Raw genomic sequence first — 26,014 nt, forward strand, 5'->3', positions numbered from 1 at the left:
TATCCTCTACAATGCAATGAAGAATGTACTATTATTTGGTCTGTTTTATAGTAAGGAAGCTGAGGCAAAGAGAAGTTATATACCTTTCTCAGTAAATGACAGAACTAGAACTCAAACTCAGTGTTTAAAGGTATGGACTGCGGCAAAGCAGTAAGTCCAGAAGGCTATCATTTTTTGCTTTAAAAGATTCCATATTATGTGTTTCTGTATATGTATTATATACCTGCATATAAATTGTTTGAAGTCTAGAAGCTTATGTAGAAATTGTTAATGGCCATATAAAAAGAATGAGATGGGGGATTACAGCCACATGGACCGACTTTCAACTATAAAGCATTTGAATTTTTTCAGACAGCATGATTTCTTTTATAATAAAAATAAATTTTAAATGTCTTAAATATAAAGATACTGGTATTATAAAGCTGTCCTAATGAAATAAACTCTAAATTATTAAGCATGAGTAATAAGTTAACCAAAATATAGTACAGTTCTACGGGTTTGTAAACACGTGATCAACGAAAAAATATCTGCAGCTGTTAGGGAGGCATGCGCATGCGTGCGCATACACACACACACACACACACACACACACACACACACACACACACACTCCATAAAAGTATCAATGTTAAAAAAAGTGTTATTCCTCTTGAAATTAGAGGATAGGGCAGAATTATCATAAAAAGTCTACAAATATCACAGTACATATACAAGTAGAAATATACTCTAGGATTAACCCAGCTTACCCTCCAACTAATATATTTTTAGGAGTTTAGGAGCAATGCACATAATCTTCTTTATACCATAAATGTTCTTTGGACCATATGCTCACAAGCCTATTCTATGCTAAAAGTTCTCAAGTCTCTTCTGTCTTCAACTTGAATCCTCTAAAAGATTCCTCTTAAGAATCTGCTAAGGAGTGGTAAAATCACACCAAGAGAACAAGAACTAGGCCATATTGTAGACTAGAAAAAAAGAAATCCAGCTATACTAAGCTATACTAATCTCAGGTGCCAAAGCAGTCTAATGTAGCCAAAATCATTGTCTGTTGCCCTCCCTGCTCCCCTACATATGGCTGCTCATTCTGGGAGTGGGCATGGTGTTCCCAGGGAACTGGAAAGCAGTAGAGTTCTCTTAGAGAGCAAGAGGTAGTGCCCAGGGCTCAAGAAGTAAGCCAATGCAGAGATTGGCAAACTCAACAGAGGTCCAAATACTGAAGAAAGAGGACACCAAGCACGAGGACCAAATCCAAACTGGTCAGAAGTGGTAGCTGGGATTCAGATAAGATCATGGAACCAAGAGTTCCGGGGCAAGGCAGGGAAAGCAATTATGAAGTAAAGCTTATCTGGGTTGCCTTTCCACTTTGCCCCATGAGAATCTTTCTCCTCTGCCAGCTCTCTCTTGCCTCAGTTCCACTCTTTTTCAAGGCTGATAGCAGTTAAGATCTCCTGAATCATGAGATAAGGAAACTGTTTTCTGGTAAAGTCACAGTTCAGTATTTCTATCCTTTCTGTTTAATGGCACTACGATAGATTAAAGATGACCACGAATTCTTTAACACTCCTCCCACTGAGAGGCAGGTCTATATCTTCCTTCCTTGAATTTGGGTAGGCTCTATAAGTGCCCTCACCAGCTGAGTATGGCCAAAGTGACTGTGTCAATCTACAGGTCTGAGTTTTAAGAAATTGACAGTTTCCTCTTTTTATTGCTTGGAATGCTTGCTCTTAGGGAAGCCAGCCACCATGTAAGAAGCCTAACCACTCTGAGACCAACATCCTATGAGAAACCCAAATGACATAGAGACCTTGCAGAATATGACACTACCAAGGGGTGGGGGAAGGGCGGAGGGGAACAGAAACAGAGACCAAGGAGCACAGAGGCAAGAGGTATGTGAGTTAAAAGGCCATCTTGGAGCTTCAAATACTCCAGCTAAGACAACACCAGCCCAGTTCTTCCTGAATTCCCGACCCACAAGAACAGAAGCAAAATAAAATGGTTGTCTTAAGCCACTAAGATTTAGATTATTGTTTGTTATGCAGTAATAGAAAATCAGAATATCAAGCTATCAGTGATACAGCATACACTATTCACCCCTGCCAAACACCTCACAGGAATGACTGATGCTACTGTTTTGTAGAAATGAGGATGAGACTCTTCACAAGGTCATACCCATACGAATCAAAACTATCCAAAGACTAAACTATCCTCTCTGCAACAGAGGCAGTTAAGACAGTAAAAACACTGAAGTCTACCGTCAATTAAGCTGCTATCATCCTCTGGACTGGTTCTTTCTGTATCCCATCAATATTTTAAGTCCAGGAGACAACCTAATTTCTTCTTGAGCAAAACATCACTCCCAGGGTTGTCCTATATTGTAATAATCTTCAAAAATCTCAAAAAATTATTCTCATAGCAACCCCAAATTCTTTTTTGTTTTGTTTTGTTTTTTAGGGCCGCACCCGAGGCACATGGAAGTTTCCAGGCTAGAGGTCAAATCGGAGCTACAGCTGCCGGTTTACGCCACAGCAACACAGGATCCAAGCCATGTCTGCGACCTACACCACAGCTCTCAGCAATGCCAGATCCTTAACCCACTGAACGAGGCCAGGGATTGAACCCTCAACCTCATGGTTCCTAGTTGGATTCTTTTCCATTGTGCCATGATGGGAACGCCCAACCCCAAATTATTTTTTTTCTTTCTTTTTTTTTTTTTAAGGGCCAATTCTGCAGCATATGGAAGTTCCCAACCTAGGGGTAGAATTGGAGCTGCAACTGCTGGCCTATACCACAGCAACACAGAATCTAAGCCAAGTCTGCAACCTACACCACAGCTCATGGCATGCTGGATCCTAACCCACTGAGCAAGGACATGGATTGAACCCACATCCTCATGGATAGTAGAGGGGTTTGTAACCCGCTGAGATCCAACAGGAACTCCCACAACCCCAAATTTTCGATAAAGATTCTTAAGAAACTGTCATTAGCACTTTCAAGAATTCCTTTTATCTTCATTAAAAGCCTCAGAACCATATCCTTCATTCCTTTTGCTTCTCTGAAGTATGTTCCTTAATAAGCATTCTGTGAAACTTCACATTTTATTGAAGGGTGGATTTGAAAAATTGACACTGAAAAATTAATTATAAGCTGAGAACATACTACTTCATCTCTGTTTCCAATTCTCTCTTTACTCTAAGACTTCTGACATACTCCTTAGCCAGCCTGACTTGATCCCCATCACATCCTAACAACAATGCCTGATCTCAGGCCTTGGTGGCTGTGATCAAGAACCCACATCCTAACCAGATTCCCAAAATTTCTGAGGAAGTACTTACACTTTTTCTCTTCAAGGTCTCAGCAAATTGTTGCATAGCCAGCTCAGAAGGAGGAGGTAGAGGAGGGGCACGGTGACCAGAACTCTGTTCCACATCATTTTGGTTGAACTAGGCAAAGGCCTTGATCACCTGCCCTTGACCTCTAGCCCTGCCAAAAGAATTCCTCCCCTTCTTATTAAAGATTTTATATTAATAAAAATGTCCCAAACTGACTTGGTTACCCTCATAGGAATGTAACCACTACTTTGTACACACAAAAGGAACATGTTAGAGGTCATGTGGTATAATGATGCAAGTATGGGCTTCAGAACCAACACTCTTATGCTTACCTTCTAGCTTTCCCATTGTTTTATCCTACAACCTTAAGGAGTTGGTTCCAGAACCTGCTCCTCATCCGTAAAATAGAGGACAAATACCACCTCTACCTCACATGGCTATGGTAAGGGTTTCATGAGACAAAGAGTATAAAGTGCACAAGGGGCCTAAGAGATACAAACCACCCGGTGACTCTCAGTTCCTTTAAAAAATATATTAAAAAGAGGAGTTCCCACTGTGGTGCAACGGGATGTGCGATGTCTCTGGAGCGCTGGAACGTAAGTTCAATTCCCAGCCTGGCACAGAGGGTTAAGGCTCTGGCATTTCTGCAGCTGCAGCATAGGTTGCATTTATGGCTTGAATCTGATCCCTGGCCTGGAAACTCCATATACCACAGGATGGTTAAAAAAGAAAAAAAATAAGTACACACATGCACATGGGGTGTGTGTGTGTGGGGGTGGGTGTGTAAAAGAACAAAATGGTAGCTAATTCTGATGTCTGCTATTCTGTACAAAGCAGTTAACATAGATCCACATACACCATGACTACTAATTTTGTTTTCCCCTACTTTATACTCATTAAAAAGACCTGAAGCTGAAAACTCCTTTTCATAGAAAAATTTCCAAATATGTAAGTCAAGTCAGCAAAAATCCCTCAGAAACTCCTCCTGCATCTGATCTAAAATTAAATTTAAAACATCAAATGAATGAGATAAACCCTCTATTTTAATAGCTTATTTCAAAACTGATATAACTACTCTAGCTCCCTTAATGTCAAAATTATTAAATTTTATAAATTTAATGTAAAATAAATACTTGAGAAGCAAATGTACTTTTAGAAGCTCATTTTGAGAGATGTGCAAGGAGGTTTAGACAACTGAATAAGGTGCTTCTCAGATAAAACATTAAGTACAGTATTTCTGCACCATACAGAAATACATGAAACTGAAAGGTATTCAGAACAGAAATTAAATCGTGGTGCACCAATCTAGTCAATCACAGATACGCCTTGGGTATTCCAATAACCAATAATATGGGGTTACAGGCCAAGTCACTTAAAAATATCTTTTTAATTTCTAACTTTTGTTTTAGCAACGAAGTAAATAGAAATGATTTCAAATTACACCAGGTTTAGGATATGGTGATCAGCTTAATTTTCTTCTTCTTTATCTACCTTATAACCTGGTTCTCTTTAAGGGGCACTGTCCTTGGCTCTTAGCGGTTAATTTTGAGACTATGTTCTAGCCTGCTATCCTAAACTTTTTATGTCAGGACATGCGTGGAAAATGATAACATCTGTATGGTGCACACACATATACTAAAGAGTCATCTTGGGACCAGAAGCAATCTGCTTTGAGGCTCCAGCCACCCTTAGGCTGAGGGGATCATTATCTCAACACACATGTAATCCTTTTATGGCCCTTCTGATCTTTTACCTGGTTATCTAGCAATGCAGAAGAAGGCCCCCCTTCTATTCCCATGCCCACCTGTTGGAACAAAAGACTGGAAGACATCAGACACCAAAAGGGCCAGCAGTATTATCTAGGAATCCAAGATGCTCCTCTGAGTTTATACTACTCACTAATGCACTGAGACCTATCAAAGAAAATGGATGCCCAAATCCTTATTTCTATCCTATGTATAACTGTCTTATCCTACTGCCATTCTATAAGCCAAGGGAGCAGTCAATTAACCATACAACATAAAGGAATAGAACACAAATTAAATAAAAAAAGAAGACTACTAGAAAGAGCTGAGTCTGCCTACTCAGGTGGTGAAACAGCACTGACCAGTATGTAAAAGGAAAAGTCAACTGCTTAAAATGAACCTGGATGTAGATTAAAAATGTTTCCAAGGTCACTTCCAGCTCTCTGATTTCAAGGTTTCACAGACAGAAACATAATTACAATAAAGTATTTCATTTCCACATCCTTGAATACATTTGAAAGATAGGAGCAAGCAGACAGTCTGAAGTATTATTATAAAATCACCTACACATTACTGCTTACACAATTAAAAAAACTTTTAATCTTCCCTGAAGATACCCAACAACACAAAAGTTTACAATATTTGTACAAGGCTATTAGTTGCAGCATTATCTGTAACTGTAAAATACTGGAGACAACCTAAATGCCCAAACATAGAATGTTTGAATTCACTGTGACATGTCACAAATGAAGTACTATCAAGATGTTAAAGAAAAAAATTCTACAAATATGGAGGGATATCCAGAGTATACTATTAAATGAAAGAAGCAAATTACAGGAGTTCTCTTTGTGGCTTAGCAGTTAAGGAACCTGACTAGTATCCATGAGGACGCCGGTTTGATCCCTGGCCTCGCTCAGTGGGTTAAGAATTCAGCGTTGCCGGGAGCAGTAGTGCAGATCACAGACGTGGCTCAGATCCTGAATTGCTGCGGCTGTGGTGTAGGCCAGAGGCTACAGCTCCAATTCAACCTCTAACCTGGGAACCTCCATATGCTGCAGCTGTGGCCCCAAAAAGACCAAAAAAAAAAAAGAAGAAGAAGAAGAAGCGAATTCCAAAAGAGTATACTTAGTTTGCTGCCTTTTGTGAGAGAAAATACACATGTATCTGCCTTTTTGTTTGTTTGTTTTAACAAAAAGAAACAGGAAGGATAGATCAAAGTAACTAGTTGTCTACGGTAGGTAGACAGGAATGAGTAGAAGAGTCAGCAGTAACACCTCTTGGTATTGCTTTAACTTCTGGAACCATACTCATGTTTTATGTACTCAAAACGTCTAACAGGAGTTCCCGTTGTGGCTCAGTGGTTGACGAATCCGACTAGGAACTATGAGGTTGTGGGTTCGATCCCTGCCCCTGCTCAGTGGGTCAATGATCTGACGTTGCCGTGAGCTGTGGTGTAGGTCGCAGACGCAGCTCGGATCCCAAGTTGCTGTGGCTGTGGCGTAGGCCGGCGGCTACAGCTCCAATTCGACCCCTAGCCTGGGAACCTCCATATGTTGCGGGAGCGGCCCTAGAAATGGCAAAAAGACCAAAAAAAAAAAAAAAAAAGTAGAATAAAATCAGCAAGGACGAGGTGGGAAAAATCTAAAACGGAATTCAAACACAAACAAATGAAGCTGACCGTATGTCAATTAAGTATATTAAAAGAGGGAAGGAAACAAATTCAATCAACTTTCGAACATAATACTTTATATTTTGTGAGTATACAGACAAAAAGAATAGTAAACAAATACTAAACTCTAGTTATAAGGGGTTTTTTTTTTGCAATGGTATGGGTTAGCTGTTCAGAACTACTTTCTCTGATTATGGCATTGAGCAAGAAGTACATAGGTTGAAGATAATGGGAACCAGATTCTCACTGTTGGAGAAAGGCATTACATATACAGAAAGGGCAAGACTAGACCTGTAGTGCTGAATTGGAATTACAGGTATCAAAATGAACTCCTGGTTACACACACACACACAGACACACAGGTCTTTTTTTTTTTTTTTTTTTTTTTTTTTTTTAAGCTCTTATTTGCTGAGAATTCTTAGTTTATAAATCTTATTCCCCACTAAAATAAATAAAGGCTACTTGGAGAAATGTCTGATTCCAAGACTGGAGCCAAATGAGTACAAGATGAGCCTAGAACAACCTGCAATGCCAGAAAGTAACAAAGGAGCATGTCAAAATTATGGCTTAAGGGGGCTCCTTAAGACAATTTAGGCTTCAAAATAAATAACAAGGAGTTCCTGTCATGGCACAGCAGAAACAAATCTGACTAGGAACCATGAGGTTGGGGGTTCAATACCTGGCCTCACTCAGTAGGTTAAGGATCCATTGTTGCCATGAGCTGTGGTGTAGGTTACAGGTGCAGCTCAGATCCCAAATTGCTGTGGCGTAGGCCGGCAGCTGTAGCTCTAATTGGACCCTTAGCCTGAGAACCCCCACAGGCCACAGGTGCAGCCCTAAAAAAAGCCTAAATAAATAACAGAATATCACAAAATAAAAAATAAAAATCTGTGAGTCCATGTTAATAAAATAAATGAATAAATAAACAACTAGGGCAGAAAGGAAAACTCTCCCCTATATATATTTAGAAAAAAATAGAAGAAAATCAACATCTTGCAACCACCCTAGTAATAACTGATAACTATTCAGTTATTAATAACAGATTCAGTAATAACTGATAATAATTAATTCAGTCAAGAATCATCAATGGATGCTAAAATTATTGGATGAAAGTTTGATGAGGAATAAGACATCTGTATGTAAAACCTCAGAGCATCTCCTACAAATTACTCTTTAATAAAGGGGAAAAGAGTAACTTTACAGTAAAATAACCTTGCAAATATTATCTTAATGAGGTAATAAAAGTTAATATCACCAAATTGAGACAAACCAACCTCATATACCTCTTGATATGATGCCCTGAGAAGACACACTGCTTCTGCAGTATTCCTACCAAAACAATGCACAACCTGAATCTAACCATGAAACACCAGAGGCATTCCCTGGTGGCATACTGGCTAAGGATTTGGTGTTGTCACTGCTGTGGTTCAGGTCTGATCCCCAGCCCAAGAACTTCCACATGCCACGGGTGTGGTAAAAAAAAAAAAAAAAAAAAAGAGAAAGAAAGAAAGATCAGAAAAAACTCAAATTGAAGTACATTCTGTAAAATAATTGGCCTGCATTCCTCAAAAATACCAAGATGTGAAAGACAAAGAAAGGATAAGGAATTGTTCCAGATTAAAGGAGACAAAAGAGTTATCACAACTAATTGAAACATATGATCCTGGATTAGATGTGGGGGAGGTAGATGGGGTGGACAGAAAAGTACACTATATAAAGGACATTATTGCGACAAGTGGGAAATCTGAGAATGGAATGTGCACTTGGTAATACTTTATATCAGTTATTAAACGTCCTGATTTTGACTATATCCTATGCTTATTTCAAAACAAAGTCCTTGATCTTGGGGGAGGGGGGCACTAAAGTATTTATGGATGAAGGAGTAGTAGGTCTTCAAATTACTGGGGGAAGGTGTATAAAAAGAAAGTGCATGTGTAACACCAAGGTAGCAAAATGTTAACAACTGATGAATCCAGGTAAAGAGTACATGGAGTTCTCCATATTAGTCTTAATAATGTTTCTTTACATGTAAAATTTTATCAAAATTAAAAGGTTTTCTGAGATTTAAAAAATTTTATTCTTCCTATTAAGAAGATTTTTTTACTAAAACACAAGGGGAAAGGTTAAATTACCATTGTGCAGAGTGAAAGAATAATATAAACCTGGCAGTTAACTTCCCTTTATTGATGGATAATGAACTAATAATATTGTAACACATTAATAACAGTAGTCCGAGTGACCTTACAGTTATGTTTCTTTTATATATTTAAAGTCTGGCTTGTGATTTGGCTTCCCAAGCAGAGTCAAAATTTCTGGCTTATCTACTCTCTGCTGACTATGGTAACAGCAACAATATATTGCTCTGTTAAATCAGGGAAAGTAAATCTGAGTGTGACTTTTGCTCAAAAACAGTAGGGCAAATTTCCATCTTAGTGATTTAATTCTCTGGATGATAACTAATATGATCCATTTCTGATAGGGAAAAACACTTTGCCCTAAAAACTGGATTAAAAAATATTTCTTTTAAAAATAGACACCAAATTAAGCATGGGAGATCAACTTCTTTCTTATCTCCTCTCCATCCTAACATCTCACTAAAATGACCCTAAAGAAATTAAACTGATATTAACTCACAAAGATAAACAGAACATGTGAGACTAGCAAGTTTCAACACATTTTGGGGAGTCAGGAAGAAGTCAGAGGAGCAATAACAATCTTAGCAGTTTAAGTGCAGGCAGATAAGAGTGCAGGCAGGAGGTGGCTCTGGGCTCAAGGACACTGGGCACAGTAGCCAACAAAGGTAAGTATGGCATTGAACACAAGGGGTCCAAGGCTGCAAGGAACAGCTGCCTCATGGAGCTCCCCATATCCTGTCATCAGAACATCAGCAGCCAGGTGTACAGCTCCCACAGAGAAAACTGAAAAACTAGGCGGTGCCTAAAGTTCTCCACATAGACATTTTGAGTGTCTTCCTCCAGTGAAGAAGGTAGCCTGCCCCCCAACTTCATGATGAAGCCAACTGCACACAAGCCTCACTCACAGAGCTTTTTTAGTGCCTCACTCTTATACGAAAAGATAGACAAAGCTAAAACAAGATCCGTGAAGAAAACCTCTCGTCTGAGAGAATCACTTTCAAAAGAAAAAGAGGAACTCAGAGGAAAGAGAAACAATACAGAGAGCACAGAAAAACTTCAAAACAAACTCTGAAATGCAGGATTAATAAGAGAAGACACTGCAGAACAACAGCAAGAATCTATGAAAAAGCAATGGTCAGAAAAATGAGAAAAAGCTCTTGAAAATTAAAATCATAATATCAAAGTGAAACAGAAGGGATGGATGAAAAAAAAAAACAAAAACAAAAACAGGGAACTATCTCAAGAACTAGAACCAAAGGGCAAAGAAATAAAAAGACAAGAAAATTATAGTTCTACCCATAGCACTCAACATTCAACTAATAGGAATTGTACAAAGAAAAAAGTACAAACAAGGAGGTTTAACTATGGGAGGATGAGTGTACTCTGAAATGTATAGATTGAAAAGTCATCTGAGTACCCATCACAAAAAAAGAAAAATTCACCACGCCAAGACACATAGTTCTGAAATTCCAGAATACCAAGGATAAAAGGAATATCCTAAAAGCTTCCAGGAGAAAGAATAAAAGGATATATATAAAGAAACAGTAAATCAAACAGGCATCAGGTATCTTAACAGCAACACCAGAAGCCTAAAAACAAAGGAATAATACTGCTTTCAAAATTCTGAGAGAGGAAGCTCCCTCGTTGTGGCTCATCTTCTGTATCCATGAGGATTCAGGTTCCATCCCTGGCCTCACTCAGTGGGTTAGGGATCCTGAGTTGCTGTGGCTGTGATGTAGACCAGCAGCTGTAGCTCCAATTTGACCCCTAGCAAGGGAACTTTCACATGCTGCAGGTGCGGCCCTAAAAAGCAAAAATAAATAAATAAATAAATAATATAAATCTAAGAGAAAAAACTCTTCTAACTAATAGTCTATGATCAGCCAAGCAATCAAGTACAGAGGTAGAATAAAGGTGTGAGACCTGCCTGGAATCAAAAATTTGCCTCCCCTGAGAAGAAAGCAAGATGACGTACTCTAGCAAAATGGTCCGATAATCCAAGGAAAAGAAAAACCTGGGATCCAGGAAACGGAAGCTCTAATACAAGAGAACAGCAAGGGAATCTCAGGGAAAAAACTATCCAGCGGGCCTAGAGAACAGTCAGTTCAGGTGGAAGCAAGAGAGCTTTAGAAAAAAATAATACTAAGAGAATGTATGTTTAAGTGCTTGGAAAATAATGTTCATAGATACTTGACTGATTTATAGGTTACATTTGGGAGAAAATGTATAGAAGGTAAAGCAAGCAATATTTTAAAAGTCAATTATTACCTCAAAGAAGAACAAAATGCCAGACAAGAAAAAAATAATCACCATATTAATCAAAATTTGTAACCTAATTATATTGAGAAATGGAGAGGGGGCAGAGGGGAGGGTAATGCAAACACTAATGTCCTCATTTACCATAGCAAGATGTCAAGAGATGATACCTAAAGTGGATAAATTAAGAAATAACAGTATATTACTTAGAAGTATGTAGGTAAATATGAAAGAGAAAGCTAAATAGAGCTGAAAGTGGTGTCTGTGGACAAGCGGACAGAGGGTAGAGACTGTTGTTCTATTTTAAACCCTTTGATACTATGACTTAACTGTATATGTGTATTACTTATCAAAAACATGAATAAATCTTTAAAAGGTAAATTGATATAATAGTCATATCAATTGATGAACCTACACAAACCACATTTTATTTTTAAAAAATGCTTAAAATCTATTACATAAAATGAAAATAACAATAGCAGTTTATCATTCGGGGCCAGACGCCTACTGAATTCCCTGTATACGGGGCTAATTTGCAGAGCTAATGGTATGTGTCCTCTACTAGAGAATGTAATTTCAAAGCTGGCCAAAATTTGTCATCTATATGTTAACAGATCCAGATACCTAGAGAGCCAGAAAAGAGAGGGCATCTGGTCCCACTGATTTCCTACACAGAAGCAAATTCTTATCCCTAAGACTGGTTCTCTCACTGGCTCAAGCATTTTACTCTAGTTTGAAATGCATTTCTGAAATCACTTCTCAGCATCAAATAAAAACAATACATAGAAATAATGTATGTAAAATTACATATTCTCTAACACTGAAATGCACTAAACACATCTATTATTCATTCTAACACAAATTCAGACTTGTTCAGATCTCTTTTGGTGAAAAACACCTAATGAAGCTATTACGCTTTATCTATTCTACAGTCTTCAGCTGAATCCTGGAACTATGCCCCTACCTCCAAATGAGAGGAAAGGGTAGCGGGAGAAGGATTAACCATGAACGTCAAAGCAGATTACTCAATCAGAGTCAAAATGTGCCACCTTTTTTTTTTTTGCCTTTGGAAGACCAGACACAAATAATTACAGAAAAATTACCAGGAGCTTATACTGTCTCAAAAATAACTTTCCCTATGAAGCTGATTAAACAGAGAATGAACATAAGAGCCATGAATCACTTAAGAAAAATTCTGGCATCTAATATTTCCATTTATTTAAAAGAGCAAGATCTGATGTAATTCCATGCTTTTGCCAACAACCTGAGTAAGCAAATCCATGGTTAAACTGTAGTGGGATTTTCAAAAGAAATGAATCAAGTCATAAATGTAAACATCATACGACTATTATTTCAAAACAAAAGCAAGTGTATGAAATTTAAAAGATGCATATGTATATATATTTTTATAGGAAACACGCCCTTCCATACATAAAAAAAGTAAGAGATTTAGGGACCTCTTATTATCAAACACCACTCACAGTGCAGTTTAATATCTGCACTGCACGATTCTTCTAGTTTCTTGTAGTTATAATAATAAAGGTTAGCACTGAAGTACAAAATGGGGGGAGAGGATCAGATGGCCACAGTTATACTTACTAGTGTGCTGGGCAACTTTTCTTTTAATATCAATGGGAACATTTACAAAAAAATGGAAAGAAAAAACATAAAGTAAAAGCATTACAGAAAATAGGCACCTGAAAACTCCGATAGCTGTTCTAAGTATTTAACACAAACCAAGAGTTGAATTTTTTTTAACCACCAACAGGTATAACTTTTAAATCTGACACACATGCCCCCCAAAATCTCAATTAATCAAAGGGAAAGAGGCTCTAAAAAGACTATACACAAACAAAACACTTAGTATAACTGAAATGAAACTGATGCAGTTCAATTAGAATTAAATTCTCACAGCATCAATGTTGAGCTCTGGCAGCTACTTCACATATACAAGGTGAAACCTGAGTCCTTAGCTGTTGGAAACAACTTCTCCAATGTTAATACATGTCACAATTAACATTCAAAGTAATTCAGATGGAAACTAGAGTTAATCTCAACTTTACTGTGTGACACTCAATCAATAATATAAGCATCAGCCCCAAAGTGTCTAAGTCACATAAAATTCTTTTAAAAAACTATTGTTTGAGACTATTTCTCTAACATGTTTTCTATCAATTATCCCAGGGAAACATTCCATCATCAAAAAAAATTTTTTTTCTTTTTGCTCCCTAGAAATTTCAGCAGGATCTTCACAAACTTTGACCAAAATATTACCATACCAATACTGTGCAACCAATGTTCCAAACAAAGGAATGGACAATTATCTATTATTTAAAAAAGAAAACCTGAACATGGTCAGTAAGGACAAAGACTTAAGCTAAAACTACAAGTGTACTATCTTATAATCAGTTAAATTAAACCTGCAAGAACATGACAGTTAATCACCAGTCTGTTCTTCCTGGTGATGAGATAGTACAAGAACAGTCCATAAAATGAAGAGTCTTCAGGTCAGGTCAAGGATAAACAGGCAAGAAGATTTCTATAAGGCTGTCTTAAATCCAGCTAGAACAAAGAAAAAATACCAGGAAAGAACATCTACTCAAAATGGAAAACAGCCCACTGATAGAGCTATTCAATCCTAAAGCAGAGTACAAAGTCTCCAGATAAAATCCAGTTGGTTACAATATCTTTTCAAAGACACAAGTTGGTTCATATTCAACATAAACTCTCAATTCCCTCCTCAAAGAGTCTTATAAAATTTAATTAGCTACCATTGATTAATGGTGAAGCATTTAGCAAACACAAAACTAAGACAACTAGAAACTTCATCTTTCAATGTCCAAGTTTAATTTCAACAATAGTTTTCAAAATCTGAAACTGCCTTCCTAAACTTATCCCAATTTTATACACCTGTAAATGTCATACATATACCTACTTTTTCGTATGTCTTCAGAAAGGAGGGGAAACAAAAAAGAAATGAGGGAAATGTGTTTTAAGCACTGCAGTCTAAAGACTATAATTAACTTTTACAATAAATAGAATTAGAAAATCCTAGAATATAACGAAATGGAGTCAACAAGGTACACTGCCTTTAAAATCTTTAAGCAAAGATTCAAATAACTTCTGAGCTACCTGAGGCAAAAGTAAAATCCCCTAACTTAAGAATTCTCTCCTTCCCCACAACTAACCACCTCCAAGAAGAATCTCTTCCATGAGAAACAAAATGAAAAAAATGGGAGAGGGCAACTTCAAGAAGAGAAGTACATTTGTAAAATAACCAAAAGCTAACTGCATTTTATCCACAGCTATGGTGAGAAGGCTAGTTTATGATATCTCAACTAAAGCAATGTGAATTTCAACCTACAAAAATATTAAATCTGAACTGAAATGAAAAACATTCAAAAACATTTGTTATCTTCCAACTGTATTACCAGTCTGGTTCCAGCTTACAGGCATTTTAATTAATAAACAGGGGGAGGAAGAGCTAGTCAAGTACAGATTTTTTTTAAAGCATTTTCAAAATGTAGAATTGAAAATATCAAAATCATCAAAGGAATTATTTCAAGTATGTTTTCAAACACTTATAATCCTTTAAATTATCAAGCAGTAAGTGACTGGATGACAAAATAAAGACCCTGCTTTTAAAAAGGCAAGCTAAAAGTACAATTTGAATGGTATTTGAATTTAAGCTTTAGGCTATCTCTAATACCCCCAAGCATCTTAAGCAACTCTGTTAATCTTTGTCTCAGTTTCACAATCTATGAAACAGGAAAAACTACAAGTATGAGTAGTTAATTAAATTAGTCAAGATTAAATGCTAGCAAAGTGCTTTGAAGTTACTTTACGTTGTTCTCAGCTCTCCTCCTACTCAGCAAAACTAATAAATGAGAAAACATCTGGAATTACTACATATACTAACATCTGCAGAGTCACAGCAGTTAAAAGATGATCTCTGTTTACAAGTTTCTAAGCCAAAGATCATTCAACAATCCTGAAAGATTTCAGGATACAACAGCAATGAATAATTTTCAGGTACATTTCCTTTCCTTGTGAAAGATACCTTCTCTTACCTTCATTCTCAAAACAGACTATTACAAATCACAGAGCATTTCGAAAGGTCTTAGCACCAAATAATTCTAGGTAAGATGAACAAGCTATTACTGTTGTTAATGGTATTCTCAGGATTCTAAACTGTCAATCAGGGTAAGCTTCATCACAAACACACCCTCCAAGAAGTACTAGCCCCTGCAGAGAATCTAAGTACTTCCTTCTAAGCCATCTGTCCTGGAAAGCTCTATTAAAACACCTACAGCAGTTGCTCTCATGTTTAAAATAGCTATGAATAAACATAAAACACTAAAATATATTAAACCATATACATTTTTCCACTTCAAACACTGATAAACTACTACCCAAGTCTATCTGGATGTCTAGATGGAACACAAAACCCAGAGGTTGGAAATTTAACCAAAGGAAACTAATTTTTTTTTTCAAACAAGGAAAAATAAATATTCAGCTCAAGAAGGGATGGGAGGCTCAAAAAGAAAAAAATAAACCAGGTTAGGGAGAAATGTACTTGTAAATTACTCCCTGATGGAAGAGGGACTCAAATTTTAAAACAGGAACTTAAATTACTCAATGAGCTACAAACTAAATTACTCACTGTTCTGCTTACTGAGCTACAAACACTAGAAAAAATTAAGTATTTCTAAATCAAGTTTGAAGGATCAGAAATTAATCTATTATGTTCTACTAAAGAAGGAAATTGTATAAATTTCAACAAGGAAAAAGTAGGATAGTATAAGAGCCTAAAGCTAATGCTGCAACAGCAAAGAATAATGAGAATAAATTATTTTGAGAATAAATGAGTACCAGGAAGCCAAAACAAAGAGTTCAAATTCTCCCCTCACCCCATGATCCTCCCTCCTTCTGCTTAGACCATGAAGGATATTCTTTGTATACCACTAAGAATTCTATTTAGAAAATAACTTTTGATCTATGTGTCGAAACTTCTTCACAACAGAAAAATGTTAGGCTCAATCCCCAGACTGCAGTCTCCTCAAACAAACACATGGAACACATTCTAAATTCCAGGTCTTTCACATCTAATACCAATTATTCAGAGACTGTGGAAATACGCTGCTGCTGCTGTTGCTGCTGCTGCTGCTGCTTTAAGGTTCTGAGGGCTGGGAATGGGGATGGAATAGTGCCAGAAGAATCAGAAAGACAATTACATTTGTCTTAAGCTTACAAACATTACCCCAAAAAAGCTTAAATTCTTCAGGAAAAAATTAACATCTGAAAATAAAATTTAATCTTCAAAATTAATGTGAAGAAAAGTATCACCAATTAATTGATTTTTAACTGCCCCACCCACATTTACTGCTAAAATGTCCACCCATCCATCTATAAACACAGAGAGTCAAAAGAATACAAATTCATCGTGGTAACAACACTGCAGATGGTCATTTGCTCACAATCCAGTCAAAGTTTACTTTACAGACTAAAAACTGGGAGTGAGGACTGGTAAAAGCATTCTGGGGAGAAGCTCACTTACTCTCCATTTATTTTCAACATAAAGTTTAAGGCCATTCCAGCCACCATCTAAATGGAAGAAAGGTCCTTCATTCATTAAGCAAATATTTACTGAGTGTCTTATTACATACTAGGCACTTAATAAATATTTCACACAGGGTTATTACTAAAAAGCAGTAAATGCATTTGAATTTACAATGAACAAATGACTGATCATATCTAGAAAATTTAGATAGTGCATACAAAAGTCTTCAAATGTTAGGTTGTGAGAGAAACATGATACACAATAACCATAATTCCATCAAGGTGGTTTCTCACTTTTATCACAAATTAAAAATTTATTACCAATTACAAGGAGTCGATAATCAGAGCTTCATCCTACTAAATGGATCTTCAAAAAAAAAAAAAGAGTTAATCTCCAATATTCACAAACTGCAGAACAATTAATCTACACTTAGTTTTCTTAGAGTAATATGAGGGCAAGCATGTACTGGAAACTTTAAGAGACCTTCTCAATTCTTTGAAGAATTAATCAGGGAAAAATTTTCTTGCCTAAGCTATTAAAATATCTCCAATATAACTAGCTATTCAATCCAAACCCCTGAAGTCTTTGGCTTTCCTTAGTTATTGAAACAGTTGTGACCAAGGCCTCTTTTTAAACAATCTGTGTTTTTCCCCCAGTATTTTGCCACTGGTTTAACTCTTTTACCCACAAAAATAAGAAATACTCAAGCCTCCAGCTTCTGAAAATAACATCTGGATATATGCACTTAAACCTTGAGAGAATGTCCCAGTTTTTATTTAAAACTTTTTCACTTAAAACGAGAATGCTTTCAGCAAAATTAGACATAAATCAACTTTTACCGTATTAGGAAATTGCTATTTTCAACATTTACCTTAAACCACAACATGGATTTATCTTCTAACCAGTTAGCTTCCTGTCTCTCCCCAACTAGATTAGACTGCAACTCCTTTGAGAGCAAAGGACTACTGGACCCCATGGTCTCAGCTAATATAGTTCACAAACTCTGTAAGTTTCCACACAGATATAAATGTTGCTAGCTTTAAGCCCATAGGGAATTCTTTAATATTTTAAAGCTATTTTGTTAAGAGCAGGTGTCCTTAACTGGTACTATAGCTGCATACTACTAGGTTCTTAAAGTCCCAGAGAGTTTCCAAAACCCCTCAGGGGGTACATGAAGTCAAACTATTTTCATAAATAATACTGATGTTACTTTTATTTGTTTACTCTTACTCACAAGCATGCAGTGGAGTTTTCCAGAGGTTACATGATGTGTGTTATCTCAAGAGACCGAGTGTGAAAGCAGATATGAAAATCCACCAGTCTTCTACTAAGCCAGACAACAAAAAGAGTTGCCAAAATTAAAACAATGCTACTCTTCTCACTAAATTTTCGTTTTTGAAAAATACAGCTATTTTATAGAAATTATTATTTATGTTAACAGGAATGGATTTACATTGTTAATTGTAAATGATTTAATAAATACATATTTTACATTTTTCTGTTTTAACTTCTAGTATAGCAAATATAAATAGATTTAAGTCAACCAAAGACCCTTCGGGTCCTCAATAATTTTTAAGAGCATAAAGGGGTTCTGAAAACCAAAAGTTTGAGAATTGCTGTGATATACAGTTACACAACATATACAATAAATGTACCCAGTGCCTTCCATAGATAAGAAGCTCAAGTTAATTCTGAAGTATAATTACTTCTTATACCCCCTAATCTTGTTGAGTAATATATCTCCCTGTAAAACATAATTCAGCATAAAGCCAGCCTGTCCTAGGCCCTATTTAAAGGGCTTTAGATATTTAAGTCTTCAGAGTTCTCTTTATAAAGATGTTCTGACCTATAATACCACCTACTATTCAAATAGTGTTTGGAGTATCTCAAAGCTTTCACAAAAAATGACCCTGTTCATCCTAACAGCAACCTGCAAAGTCAATGTGAGGTAATACCCTTTTCTACAGATGGCACAATGAAATCGATGCTCAAAGGAAAGAGAAGTACTTTCCAAGGATGTGTTGCTACCTAGCAGAGCTTAGGATGTTGGTCTTTTGCAATTTGCTTGGCTGCCTTAAGGCTGTTTCACCATGGTGTAATTGCAACCTCCCAAAGAAAACAAGGCAAGGGCATTACTTTTATTGTCCCAGTGCCAAAACAGGGATTTTCCCCTCCCTAATAACAACGTAATCAGACCCAAACCCGATCACCACATCTTTCTGCACATTGGCTACCCTTTTGGAGCCCTACCAAAAACAAAAAAAGAAAGGAAGAAATACGAGAGTGTTGGAGAATAAATACCAGAATATATAATGCTCCAAGATGATGAACTGATCAAGGACCCACAATTTTAATAATCATTTAATCACTGAAACAACAGGCAGGCAAGAATAAGATCAAGCTCAACACAAAAACATGAGATTATATCAATGAATGGATGCCAACAGATTAAAGTGGGAGGCCCAAATGAAACTGGTTCAATTCACAGAATATGAACAGAAAGGAAAAACCCACATAAAGTTGTGAAACTTAAGCTTTACTGGTTCTACAGATGGAAGCACATGACTAGAACCACCCTCCCAAAGCAATGTCAGAGAAAAACTTTGTTGCAAGATACAAAGATGCTATCTTACCCTCTGGACAGAAATCACCCCTCCCTTAGGGCTAGAGGTATAACTCTGTTCTTTTTTTTTTTTTTTTAATCAGCAGAAGCCTCTTAGTTATGCTCTATTTTAACTTAAGTTCCTCAAGAGATACTCAATTTTCTGCATCTCTTTTCCACAGTCAAGTGGACACCCTGACTAACAAAGGCAAGACTGACTCACAACAGGATATCTGCCACTTGCATAAACTCTTTTCCTTTTTTTAGATACATGTGCCCAATGAGGCCATTTTAAAATTTGATGTGATTTTACCTAGAAAAAGCCAAAAGCATGCTGTCTGCTTGTAACCCTATAGTTACCACAGGTGAGCAAGGAGTAATTTCATCATTCTTCATGAGGTATGCTTTTCCTAGTGTTTACTTTGATTTTTTTTTTCACATCTCTTTTGGGGGGAAAAAAAAGTTACACTTATAGCACCACAGCTATAACTACAATTATAGCTAATGCACTACCAAGCAATTTGTAAAGCAATTTGATACACCTTATTTGTTGTTTCATACTCAACATTCACTGTAAAAGAAACATTCTTAGGTAAGTTTCTGCACCCTCATAAAAGAACTGCAACACTGCACTGTAAAACAAATTAACCAGTTAATAATCTTTATAGGCTTCATGCAGAAAAAGATACTGACTTTACAAAGCCAAGCCAAGCATCCAACCTCTGAGAGCTCAAGGAAACCGCAGTTATTTCTATTCCTTATCCTAGAATGAATTTTTCTTTGCGGCATTACCTGAGTTTTTCTCCAAGGAAATATTCACCCTTTAAAAAGTAACCTGTCAAAAGTGTTAGTGCATTCTCTAAACTATCTTCCCAGCTCCGGCACACAAGGAGAAATGTCACACAGCTAAATCGTACGTAGCATTGCTATTTTCTTCCCTTTATTTATTCAAACGAATTTAAGATTTTTGAAATGCACAATTCAAATTTTACACTACAACCCAAGCTATCATTGATCCTCTCAAAGCTAATAAACAAAGACTATCAGCAGCACCAGGGCCCTACCAGGAAGTAATCAAAGCAGTGTGGCCGGTGCGATCCTAAGTCTCTAGAGCAGACAATAAGGGGGTACTGGGGCTTCGAAGGGGCCTGGCAGAAGGAGTTAAGAAGCTTAAGCAATGCAAAAGCATTACATAAACCTAATAACTGTCCTACAGCACAAAAACTCGGAAATCCCAAGGCAATTTCGGACAATCCGAAAGATATGAAAGACAACTCGAGCTACCCCTCCAAAGCAGCTGCTCGATTAGCCTTCTCAGCTTTTTAACCAGCAGCCTGTTTTCAAACTTCACCCTTTCTGGCTGATGAAAGACTCCGACCTTCGCCGCCTGAGTACTCAGCACCTCTCCGGGTCCCGGTTCCCGCCGGTCGGCGTGGGTCGGGTCGCGGGTGCATGGGGGGCCCAGGCAGGTAGCGAAGGGCCCCAGAGCGCGCCCCGCAGCCTGGACAAAGCTGCGCCCCGAGAGCAACGCTTTTGCCGTCCCGTCAAGGAGGGGACGAAACTCGGGCCCCGCCACACGTGCGGCCGCCTTGTGGGGGCCGGACACCCGCCCCCGCCGCCCCCGACCCGGGGACACGGGCCAGCGCAGCCCCCGATCACAGCAGGGCTGCGCGGGGGCGCGAGCCGCTGACCAAGGTCCCCGCTCGCTGCCGCCCCCACGCGCTCGTGGGCCCCGCGGGCTCCCGCCCCTCACGGGCCTCTCCTTTGCCGGCCGGACCGTCGGGCCCCGGGAAACAAAGGAGCTGCCGCCGCCGCTCCGCCTGCCGCCGCACCACCCGCCTCGCCGCGTACCCCTCCCCAGCCGCCGAGCCCCGCTCGCCCTCACCCCTTCCCAAGTCCGCGCGCCGGCCGCCAGCGGCCCCTAGACGGCAGGCCCCACAGAGCCGGGGCCTCGGGTGCGCTTCAGGGCCGCCTGGGGCCGCACTCACCGCTGCAGCACCAGGACGACGGGGAGCCGTTGGGGAACTTGGCTGAGTCCGGAGCGATGCAGACGCTGGAGCTGAGGTGCGGACACTCCATGGCCACCCGGAGAGCGGCGAGAAGGACGGAGGCTCCGGGACCCGGCGAGGTGGGGGGCGGAGGGACTAAGAAGGATCCGTCTGGGGTCGCTCCTCGCCGGGCGCTCGGCAGACGGCAGCTGAGTCCCGAGCCCTTGCGTCAAAGAAAGCAAAAGCTTCCGGGAGCCGGGTTTTCCCGCCCGCCGTCTCCTGAGGCCCGGCTCCGGAAAACGTGGTACTCCGGAATCCGGGTTCTGCCGCCACCCCTAGGCTGGGGGCTTCCGTCTTCCCAGGCTGGCCCCGCCCTGCCCCGGGCAGGCCCCGCCTCCAAGCCCAGCCCCGCCCCCGTCCTCTCCCGCGGGGTGGGGGTCCCCGCGCTCGCAGGCGGGTCGCCCAGGGTCTGGCTGCACTCGGAAGTGACTTTCCCAACTCTGTTGGCCGGGACTGCCGCGGCTTCCCCGCCCCTGGAAGGGTGGGGCGCTAAACCAGGGCACACAGGGCCAGTCCGCCGCTTTTACCGCGGCCGGGCGAGCGCTCACAAAGAGTGCTTCTGCGTTGTGTGTGGTGGACTGGCTACAGCGCGGTAGAAAATCTGACCACACAAAAAAAATGTGAAGAAAATAAAAACCACCTGGGCAGACAGGCTCTGTGGCCCCATTTTTACACAGGAAGACACAAGCTTAGATTAAGGGCCTAGACCCACCGGGGTGCATAGGTCCCAGAGCAGTGCTAGTTTAGTGTTCTGCTCCCTTCGGCAGGTGCGATAGTGATCGAGTTCCAGTTTTTGAACACGTGACCTTAGCCAGCCACCTGGGTGCTGAGTGGCTGGTCCCGCGTGGGCACTCATGAACCTGTGTTCAACCCCTGTCACAGTGACTCACCATCTCCGTTACTTTGAGCAGACGATCGGACATTCATACCTCACCCTCAGTGTAAATTTAAGTGAGATAGTTTTAACCTGCGTTTGCTGAGAGCGCGGTCACTGTTACCAGGTGACGAAAAGAGAAGGGACCTAACAATTGTTAAACACCCACTGCTGCCTCCTAACCAGGCACTTTACAAATAATACCTCATTTAAACCTCGCACCATCACGCCAGCAGCTGTTACCATCCCCCTTTTTACCGTTAATCCGTACTAGGATTGGCTCCCAGGCACTCTGATCTCTTTGTGGAAAAAGGATAGGGCCAGCCTCTGGGGCAGGGGTTACGCCCTAGCGAGGCTGCGATCTTTGTGGGGGCACTGCCTTGGGGATGTCTGGGGCTATTACAAACATTGCCTCAAAGTTGGGGCTCCTTGTAAAACCCGGCGAAGGAGCAACAGGGCCAGGAGGCAGGGAGGGGGAGGGGAAGGCTGATGTGGCAATCCCTCGGGCCGGGTGAGAGGAGGAAGGAAGGTCAGGAAATGATTAACCGGGCCAGGCCGGGTAGTGGTTAGAGCAGAGCACCTCCCCACAGGGCAGTCCTGCAACAGTCCAGGAGTGCCCTCTCAGTCACTTCCCACGCTTCGCCATCCCCCACACTACCCGCCACCACTTGGTTTCTGCCGCGCACTCCTCTGCCTAACGGTGTCCATTCACCTGCGGCATCTCTGTTGACCCTTCCTTACTCTCCCCCCATTCTTTCCCCCCCAGTATTTCCCATTCCTCGGTCAACACTCTTTGGTTGCCTCCCAAGTTTTGACTGCTGTTAGAGCAAGCCATCTTGAGGTTTTATGGCAGTGCCGAATTGTGGAAAGTGCGGCTGCTCAAATCCTAGCTCTGCTGCCTACTTGAGGACCAACTTTAGCCAGTGTTTCTAGTCTTTCCAAGCCCTTTATGTCTATAAAACTGAGAAAACAATGCTTATCTCCAAAGGAAGACGTGAGAATTCACAAGACTTGCCACCCCCAGTAGGAAGTCAATAATTTATAGCCCCCCTTTTTTTTAATGACAGCAAGTGAGAATAATTCCTAGGAAGGGGGAGTATAAACAATAGATGTGCCCTCTGCTCAGGCTCTCCAGCCCTCTCCTATCAACTGATTCTTTTTCAAAGCCTGTCTGGATCAACCTGTTTCCCTCTGGACAGCTACCCCCGATTATCATCCATGCTCCTTCTTTTAGCCATGGAACTGACTCACCAGGGTCTTTCATCCTGGCGTGTAATGCTACTTTTTTCACCCTCAAAAGGACTCAGTTTCCTTATCATCTAGACCTCAGCTTGAACATCACTTCCTCAGGGAGTCCTTTCCCGACCCTGCCCCACCTTCAGGTTACCTCCAGGTGTGTGATGCCCTTGTGTGCCCCACACTCTGCCTTTTAAAAACACTCTTCAGCAGCATAATTATTTGTTTAATGTCTGTCTTCCCCTTGGAGGTCCATAAGGGTAGCAAACAAGTCTGTCTGGTTTCCTGCTCTATTCCTAACATAACATGTGGAACACAGAGGGCGTCCAATAAATAAGTGCTCATCATGAATGCGTGATCGATTAGCAATGTCTACCATGGGCAGGAGTTTAGTAAGTGGCCCAACAATATGCCAGGTAGTTGGCCCCCTCTTCCTCTTTGCTGTGATCTCTAAATTTCCCTTAAGCTCAGATTTTATCATTGTCATGACATCAGGAATGTGAGAACACTTTGTAAGGTGTAAACTGTTGGGGGGGGGGGGAGAAAGAGAAAGAAGTTTTAGAGTCTTCTCTCCCTAACTAGAATAAGCCCCCTCTGAGCAGGAGTCCTAACTCAGTTGTCCCTGACTGCTATAGACCGCAGAGGACGAACTATGACTATCAGGCAATTCAGAGAACCTGGACAAAATCAGAAGGCCTCCTGAGACTTTTACTAGATTTACCGAAAACGTTTCTGTCTCTGCAAGTTTTCATAATAATAAAAATTTTTAAAAATCCCCCCCCCCAAAAAAAAACCTCGTGGTGAATAAATGTGTCAAACAGAGGAAGACCACACTGTGCAATCTGCTTTTTTAGTCCCTCGTTTCTTCGGTTACGTTTAATACTACGTTCGCTTTTTGGTTCTTGGCCCGCATCCCTTTGGCGCTGAGAAGCCGCTGGCCTCTGGGAGTCCCCGCCCAGCCCTCCGCTCGGGAGCCCCCGGGGGGCGGGGACCCGGGAGGAGGGCTGCTCTTGCCAGCAGCCGCGGCAAATTTTAAGTGTTTGCATTTTTCAGAGGAGAGGAATGCACAGTTTCAACCATACTATCAAATGTTTCTCTTCTAAAGGGGGGAGGGTTGAGCACCGATGGGGGGGCGCAAGGCGAGGTCCTATGTTGCCGAGGGAACCATCATCAGGAAGGGTCTCAAGGGTGCTGGGACCTTCCCCTAACTTTGAGACTTCAGACTTCTGTCGGAATGGGTGTTTCCAAGCAAGGAATACCAGCTGACCAGGCCCTGGGGAAGAAGTCTTACTGGAAACACCCGGAGAGCTAGGTTAATTATTTACCTTGGAGATTTTTCTAGGATCAAAACCTCCTTGGAAAACCAAAGTTAGGTCAAGAGGAGGGTTGGTCAGTATTCAGAAGGAGGGGGAGAGGGTGAGAAGCAGCTGCTCAGGGACTATTTTATCACCTTGTTTAATTTTCCAAGAGGCACTTATCCCATACTTCCGTGCTTGTTTACCTGTTTATCTATTGTCAGTCTCCTCATGAAAACAGACCTTGATGGTCCTGCTCATTGCCTGATTCCCAGCTCCTGGAATTCAGCCTAGTGCATGGCAGGTCCTCAGTAACTATTTGTTAAATGAATGATGGGGCTGTGTGTGGGCTTCAGCCAGCCAGCCCTTCCTGGCTGTCATTGTCTCAGCTCTTTTCATTCACCCCTTTCGCATTATCAGTCTGCCCCAAATTCTTCAGTGACTTCCCATGTATGGCAAGATAAAATTGGATAGCCACTGCCATCACAGTCACCTGTCCCTTCTCTTTTGTTAAAGGTTCTCAAGAAAAAAACAAAAAAAAAAACAAAACAAAAAAAACTGTTCCAGCAATATCTAAAATAGCTCCCTCATTATAGAAAATGTGCTTCCTCACACCTCTGTGTCCTCCCCCACCTCTTTCCCTTCTACCTGGTCAGCTCTGACTCCTTCCCAATGAAGCATATAGTCTCCTCGGGGAAGCCCTCCCATCACTCACCTAAGCGGACATCTAAGCCTTTCCCCTACACCATCACTCATTCTGTCCCTGAAACTTGTCACATGGTGCTGGTTTTTTCTTTATGTTTGGTCTCCCTGGGGAGCAGATGCTTTTCTTTTCATCTGTGGATCCTAGGCACTGAGTTCAACAATTTGAGATGTTAGAAAAAGGTTATTATTTGTTGATTGAATGTGGTTGGAAGTGCCCCCTTTCAAGAGCTATCATATCAATGATTGTGTGTAATATTCCCCTAGGTATTCATAGAAGGAGTCTGCAAGAGGAAAAGTTTACATTTAGTGGGTCCCAACTAGGTGCCAGATATATACCAAGTGGTTTTCATTTCTTATTTAACCCCCACAAAAAATCTGAGATGTGGGTATTATCATTTCCTTTTTTACTGATGAAAGAGCTAAAGCTCAAAGAAAGTTTAAATCATTACACAAATTTACACAATTACTAATTGCTCTTTTATCAGAGGTATTTGAGTTTCACCCATGACACACATGGTCAGCTAAATAATTTTGCAGTGTTTTATGGGGGCATTTGAAGT

The 26,014-nt window shown here is 40.3% G+C and overlaps 1 protein-coding gene across 7 annotated transcripts in view; it reads right to left on the reverse strand.

Annotated features, from left to right (window-relative positions):
- USP3 (ubiquitin specific peptidase 3) overlaps positions 1-21,524 on the reverse strand; it is a 101,127-nt gene extending 79,603 nt beyond the window's left edge. For 2 of the 7 annotated variants that reach the window (XR_014809649.1, XM_021094087.2), the window contains exon 1: positions 21,285-21,524. Coding sequence is in view for 2 of the 7 variants with exons in the window: in XM_021094087.2 (XP_020949746.1) it covers positions 21,285-21,375 (91 nt within the window). In the remaining 5 variants the exon portion in view is untranslated. Of the gene's footprint in view, positions 1-15,204; positions 15,286-20,088; positions 20,996-21,181 lie in introns of those variants that run through there. The other 5 variants (XR_014809653.1, XM_084967462.1, XM_021094093.2 and 2 more) reach the window with 4 other exon arrangements.
- Positions 21,525-26,014: the final 4,490 nt, after the last annotated feature.

Source organism: Sus scrofa, chromosome 1 (genome assembly GCF_054392235.1).
Source record: "Sus scrofa isolate SSC_HxYL_T2T_F1_AM1 chromosome 1, Sscrofa_HxYL_maternal_Yorkshire_Landrace_v2.0, whole genome shotgun sequence".
Taxonomy (NCBI): Eukaryota; Metazoa; Chordata; class Mammalia; order Artiodactyla; family Suidae; genus Sus; species Sus scrofa.